Raw genomic sequence first — 6,908 nt, forward strand, 5'->3', positions numbered from 1 at the left:
TGGGTGTGTTGACAATGCTGCGTAATATCTCTACAAGGTGAAATAAACTACTATATTACAAATGTAACACAACTTACAACAAGGCGTATTTGATCTGGTCAAACTATAGTATCAGATACTATCGTAACGTAAATCGTTGATAATATCAGTAATCATCAAATATGTCTTAAGGAGACATAATAGTTATACTGCAGGAGTTGTGTCACGAGACAATCGTTACGGACCGGTCAATTCGATCCGTTGTACCTCAGACGTACTTGCTGTTACTACAGTACAGCCCCGTGTGCCTTCGTGGAGCTCCAACAGCTGCATCCTCTCCCCTCACGTGCCCCCGCCCCAAGCTTTCCATGTACCCGCCTACTTTTCTCGGAATCCAAAACTCCGGCGAAGACATATCCATCCGCCGCACTATATGCCTATCCATAGAGCGCCTTTTCAGCGGGACAGCGTGGTCACTTCGGGTGCGTATGAGCGCAGAACAATAGTCGTTCCGAGCTGTCTAATTTAGTGCTAAAATTCAGGATGGGTTAAATCTCAGAAAGAATGTTCAATTTTGGCGCGAGTTTTACGTGGAAGAATACAGAGACCGCAGTTGCAGTATAATTAGGGAGCTTGAAGAGGCACACCCACTCAGTGCGGATGGAAGCGGCGTTAAGAGAGGAGGTGGGATTTTATGCTGCAGCTGTAGACGGAGTCCTGATCAGCAGGTGAGTAAACCGGCAATGTCGTTAGAAACTCCGCCACATGGACACAGTTGGAAAGCTGGCGTGTTATGGGTGTGTGCTCCAAATTAACCGTATTACCCGCAGTTTTTTTTTTTCTAAAGATTGCCGTTCAAGTGCATGGACCAGACTCGCATGCGTGGCTTTTGTGATGAAATGATAGCATTGTAGAAAGTTAGACCTTTTCGATGTTTGAGTGTTTTGCATGTATGCGCATTGTATTTAAATAGTATGTATTTTAAACGCAGCTGATTCTCAAAAAACGCAGTCGGTTTTATTGTAAAATGTTGACATAAGTAATATATATTCTTTCGGCGGCTAGTTGTTGCTGTTGTGTGTGTGGAATTTTTTTTTTGGTTATTTCACTATCGACTAAATTGTACTTAAGTCGTCATTCATTTAAAGGTTCTGGTATTAAGTAGCGATAACTTGGAAGATTCACTTTTGCCGGCGACCGCTCCTCCCCGGCCCCACCCCCTCATTAAGTTGCCGGCTGCATACTCTTGGCCAGCGTGCAACTATAAAAGCGTGCGCCTTAAGAGAAAAGAGTATGGAGAGGGGAAAGGTGGGCTTCTGAACGAATTTTGGGCTTTGTAGTGGGGAAGAGCTGAAAAAATGTCCAGAGCTAAGAGCAGTGGAAATGTGTGTTAAGTTTAACCAGCTTTCCCCGTTTTTAAGGAAATGAAACGGGATTCAGGACGTGTTCTCGCAGTTGAACTGTGGTGTGGTAGAGGTTTACGATTGCGTATTCTGACTCGAGCTACAGATATTGCATCATAACCATTGACATTTTTCAGCAGTTTTAGCAAATTTAAGGCAATTGGAAACGTACCTAATTGCCATAAAATTTAACTGGTGCGAGTTTCTTTGAATTTTTGGTATTCTGCAGCGATTCCACTAGAATAAATAAATGCTCTAGTTTAAGTACACCTGCCACGAAGTTGGTGAAAACCGTGCGTAGTACAGTTATGCAAATGTACCTACTTTAGGAGTACATGGTTTTAAATCGGCGTTAAACGAAGTCACATTTATCATCGTTAATGGTCAGTTTAAGAATTTTGCAAACATCTGGAGCTGGTACGCTTACATGCCACCGGCCTGTGAGGCTTTGCGAGGGGTGGCGCAAGCGTTTCCGCTCGAACTTGATCCGCTTGGAGGATGGGGCGGGTTTGGTTAAATCATATTTTGCAGGGACCTCCCAACAGGCGTAGCCAAGGGGATGTAAACATAGATATAAGCCGGGTTCTTCCGCGCTAACGCTGCAAAATTGCTGCCTTAAAGGACTAGCGTCAGCGCAGTTCCTTTTGTTTTAACTGAACAAGTATATCGTCGAAAATCCAAACATTAAGTCTCGGTCTGTTTTTGTTTTTTCAGATTTGCCACCATGCCGCAAAGCTTTTCCCCGTGTCGAGATATGGACTATGATAATGAACCTTTACTTTTTGATGAGGAGATTTGTCAGTATCTCCTCAAAGACTTGGATATGATCAAGTCGTCTCCCCCGTCACCCCTTCACAAGCATGATCCTGCAAATGGCCTTTCTGACCTCCTTCCGTCTGAACAGTTTGAGTTTTTTTCCAATCTGCTGTTTGAGGACCGAGATATGAAGGACAGCTTTGCTTGGGGCAGTGACTTCATAGATCTGCATGGGAGCAAGGATCGACATGCCAGCACTGCCCTGTCTGAAGACTGCGTATGGCACAGTGAAAGTGACAAAAGTACAGATGAGCAACCCTCTTCAGTCCTGTCTTCTAGCCCCCTTGCTTCCAACATTGAGGGGGATATCTTTGACCTGGCTGCAACTAGTCTAGATTGTCACCATGCTGGCACTGACTACACACAGTATGAAGAGGACCTTCAGGAGAGTTTGGAGCAAAGTTCCTCTGAGGATGACAGTTCCCTGTCTGCAGGAACAACTTCTAGCAGTGATTCAGGTCAGTTTTGAGAAAATGGTTTTCATTCGCTACTGCTGGTAGAATGTCTACACACCATGACTTAAACAAATTTTGTTAATGTAAAGAGTGTAGTGTGAGCAGTCTTCAATTGAATGGATATTGCTGTTCTGTTCAAAGTGTCAAATCTTTTTTAGAAACGTTATGAATGTGCTACTAACCTTTTGTGTGTGGCTTGATGTACTTGAGCTTTCTTGAGTCAATTTTCAATGCCTTTTGATTCTATTTCCAGATGGAGAAATAGATGTTGTCACCGTTGAAAAGAGCAACACTGTCAGAAGCACCTGTACTGCTGCATCCAGTAGGTTATCTACTAGGTTTCAGACCCAGAAAGCCATGAAGAGACGCCACCTAGAGATTCAGCTACAACACAATTATGCTGCACCTTGCCCCTCCCTCAAAAAAAATGAGCCACAGCATCACAAGAGACAAAAAATTGACTCCTCCCGGACCTTCCTGGCAAGCAAAAGCCGCATCTCAAGTACCAAATCATCAGACCTTGAAGAGGAGGAAAGGCGGCGGACACACAATGTCATGGAGAGACAAAGGAGAAATGAACTTAAAAACTGCTTCCTTCGGTTAAGGGACAATGTCCCTGAACTGTCCAATAATGACAAAGCATCCAAGGTAAATATATTAAAAAAGGCCCGGGAGTGTATCCGAAGCCTTGAGACGAACAATCAGAAACTGTCAAAAAAAAGAGACAAGCTTCAAAACAGACAGGAGCAACTGAAGAACCGGCTAGAACAGCTGCAGAGGCTGGCATAAAGTGGCATCACTCCAGGTGGTGAGTGGATAGAAAGACCGATCTGGGTCTTGTGGCTAAGTAAAGACATTTTGGCCCAAGTAATGCAGTTCACTGAGGCCTGAGAGTTTAATTTCTTGGAGTTCATCTTGAAATTTGAGAAACGTATTGTTGCTCCATACTTCTTCTAGCAAAGAACATTATACTTTCAATCCTTGGTTTTGTATGAATGAGGAAAAAATGAACTGTAAATAAACGGTCTTTGATCAGAAAGACTTTATCAGTTATGTTCCTGTAAGGAGCTTGCTTTGACTGGAACCATGCATGCCACCTAAAGTTCGAAGATATATAAGGGGCACAGTGACACTGCTTTTCTTTGATAAAAAGAACTTAATTCTTTGCCTTTAAGTTTTCTCCCCCAATACCCCACCCCCAAGAAAATCTTTGGGATAGATGAGGATGCAGTGTTTTTCCACAGCACTTTGGGCTATATTTTGAATTTGTTGTCCTGGGTCATGCATGTCCAAAGTGCATGTCTGTCCTGTCTTTCCACGTTTCTCTTTTTTTCCTCTTGACAGTTTTGGGAATAAGGGAGACCGAAGTTTAGAATCTCTTGGACTGTTCATTCCAAGCTGCACAAGGATTATTGCAATTTTTTTTATATAAACATGTTTGGGGTGAGCTGTGTTTTAGAAAAACTCTTCTACCTCATCTAGTTAAGCAGTCTTGGATAATTTTTTTTGAAAAGTCAGCTTTCTACTGCCTACAAACAGTAAAAGTTTAACTATACATTTATTTGTATAAGAGCAATTTTATTTTCATACCAAATCAATGTAGATTTTTTTTAAATGTGTTTGTATTGTTTGAAAATTTTCAGAAATTAAATTATTTTCCCATGTAATGCATGCTTTGTGTGTGGGGTTTATTTGTCATTTTTATTAAAAGGAATTTGTGCAGTGGTATGTAGGCAGTTTTAATCAGGGCTGGATATAATTTGATGTCCATTTAAGTCTTTTCCCTCAGTATACTGTAATGTTGAACATTTTAAGGAGTTGAAGCCATCTAGGTGATGGTTTAATATCTTGCAAAAACTTGACTAGTGGCTTTCTATTCTTTGCACATCAGTATGAATTAGTTGGACATTCTCTGCATTTAAATTTTAAAAGGCAGATACCACATTACTTACCTGTAACTGTTTTAAGTCTTTCATTGCATCTTAGAACTAATTGTTGCCTCATTACTTCCATTAGGCTGTGGTACAAAGCTGCCTCTTCCAACTTGCAGGTGTAACCTTTTCCTTCTGATCATTTTCAGTCAGACATTCAGATATAAATAAGCTGAAGAGTTTCAAGTTTTGTCAGTCTTCATTTTTTTTTTTTTGTGTGTGACTATCGGCTTACTAAATGAAAGTGTATGATATTTACAACTTTTGGTGTAGGGTGGAGGTGATGAACATTCTTTACATTTCATTTGGGGAGGGGGATGTGCAGCTAGGCATAGAAAAATCTCAAATGCTTACATTCGTGCCTGGGGGAAAAAATGGACAGGTGTTTAATGGACAATTAAGTGTTTTGGTGGCCCATTCTCTCTAAATTATCAAATAGAGCAGGAAGCTTTTATAGGCATTTGTCAAATGTTTGTACTTCAAAATGACTCTACTGAAAATTGTTTAGCCCCAGAACGGTGGCAGGTTAACATCTTATGGTTTCTCCACCCAAAAGGCCTTGTTGGATACTTCAACCCCCATCCAGGATTCAAAGTGGTATTTTATCATTTTAGTCTGCAAGGAGGTAATAAAGTAAGGCAGGGGTTCCCCAGTTTAGGCTGTCAGTTTTCTGTATGGAGTACAACTTGTTACCTCTTATTTTCATCAAACTGCATTTTTCCTGTGTCAAGTGTGGCCTGTACCAAACCATAGTTCATAACAAGGACGACCTCTCTTTAAAATAGAGCTCGAGGGTTCTCCAGGATCTTGAGTCATCCATTGTATTAAACTGGTTCTGAACTGTTAATTACAGTGCAGTTCCTTGACCAGATTTTAATCATCACTGGCATTTAAATACCATTCTGTAGTGCTGGCATAGACCCCAGTCTCACTCATGAATCTCCAATTGTCAAAAGAAAACAAAACAATCTCCAATTGTCTCTTTCCACTAAGATGCAATCATAGCAGTTGAATCTCTGGTAACCACCATTATTCTTGGTATTCATTCGGCTGATATGGAAGGATCCCACAAAATGATCCTGTCAAGAACAGATGATGGCCCCAGGCTGTCACTGCTGTTAATTAGCACCCCTATTGTAATTAATTGTAAAGATATTTTAACCATATCTAGCATCCCCATCTTCCATATGTTTTTCTCTACTTGTTTCATGACAGTGTTGACCCCTCATATGTTTATACATAGCAAATTTTCCCTTTTACAAATAAGTGGATTACAGTTCCACAAGATGGAAGCCTCATGGATCATACTTGGTATTGCCCTCAGTCCTTAAAATTGCATTCTTCCATAACCGATCATCGGTTTTAACTGCTGTGGAATCCCATGCATATACATGCCATTAGCACTTGCAGTTCCTGCTTAACCCTTCACTGGTGTCAAATAGCACTGATTATTGATGCTTTCTAATTTTCCATTCTCTCATTATTACAATAGGTGACTCTGCACATCTTTGGATTACACTAGGATTTCTGGGTTACAGTCCCAGTAAGTGCCTTTCATCGTGACATTAAAGACTTGTGCATATGCTAGGTAGCCCATGTCAGAGTGTTGAGCTCATCTGCGTTGTAACGTACCTCTGTTGTCCAGGTGCTCTGTTACCAAAGCAAAGTCCCTCAGACATCTACTTTGCTTTTTATTTGCTCAGACAGGAACTTGAGGCCTACTTTGAGCTTCTTCAGCTCCTTAAAGTGAACGAGTTATCTGGCATCCAATCCTGGATGGATTTTGCCATCTTTCTTTCTCTCTTTTGCTCATCATTCTAACTACTCATATGTTTTCAGGAGGACATTGTGGTAGAATGGATAAGGCCTTGCCTAGAACCCTTTCCAATCTTGGTCCAAATGTAAAGACCTTGTGGCAATGTCATGTAAACTACTTTATTGTGAATGGAAGTTCTTGTTATAGTGCGCTGGAGAAGAGTTTCTTCTGAAAGGCACTATATTAAGTCAATGATTGAAAATATCCATACCACTTGCACTTCAGAACATGTAATCCACCTGAAGCTAAGCATCTTTGGGCCCAGCCAGTATTGTACTTGGATGGGACATCAACCGTGAAAGCTTGGGATGCTGCAGGAACAGGTGTTGGAGAAACCATCATGGGGTCATTATGCTGTGTTGGTGTGTGGATCCAAATGCCCCAGTGCAGTGATGGGGACCCTGTGCTGTAAAAATTGATGGCACCCTTTAAATGAGATCTAAAACTGAGGTCCTGGCTAAATTCATCTTATGTCTCGTGTAATGAATGAGGACTAAACATAAGGAAT

General features: G+C 41.2%; 1 protein-coding gene across 2 annotated transcripts; it reads left to right on the top strand.

Moving 5' to 3' along the window:
- The first annotated feature begins 610 nt into the window (after positions 1 to 610).
- mych (myelocytomatosis oncogene homolog) lies at positions 611 to 4,261 on the top strand. 2 transcript variants are annotated; one of them, XM_039735372.1, is made up of 3 exons: positions 611 to 707; positions 2,097 to 2,656; positions 2,907 to 4,260. In XM_039735372.1, the coding sequence occupies exons 1-3, from the start codon at positions 640 to 642 to the stop codon at positions 3,440 to 3,442; spliced, it is 1,164 nt and encodes a 387-aa protein (XP_039591306.1). In that variant the 5' UTR covers positions 611 to 639; the 3' UTR covers positions 3,443 to 4,260. The 2 variants fall into 2 exon arrangements, with proteins under 2 accessions (XP_039591306.1, XP_039591308.1); XM_039735374.1 differs by lacking the exon at positions 611 to 707 and adding an exon at positions 708 to 776 and having other exon boundaries at positions 2,907 to 4,261.
- Positions 4,262 to 6,908: the final 2,647 nt, after the last annotated feature.

Source organism: Polypterus senegalus, chromosome 14 (assembly GCF_016835505.1).
Source record: "Polypterus senegalus isolate Bchr_013 chromosome 14, ASM1683550v1, whole genome shotgun sequence".
In the NCBI taxonomy this organism is placed as follows: Eukaryota; Metazoa; Chordata; class Cladistia; order Polypteriformes; family Polypteridae; genus Polypterus; species Polypterus senegalus.

What these genes read in the sequence shown, in the direction of transcription:
- mych (XM_039735372.1), top strand. Translation starts at nt 640, where the DNA reads ATGGAAGCGGCGTTAAGAGAGGAGGTGGGATTTTATGCTGCAGCTGTA. An exon ending in GACGGAGTCCTGATCAGCAG is followed by an intron (nt 708 to 2,096) that starts GTGAGTAAACCG and finishes TTGTTTTTTCAG; the next exon opens with ATTTGCCACCATGCCGCAAA. An exon ending in AACTTCTAGCAGTGATTCAG is followed by an intron (nt 2,657 to 2,906) that starts GTCAGTTTTGAG and finishes TTCTATTTCCAG; the next exon opens with ATGGAGAAATAGATGTTGTC.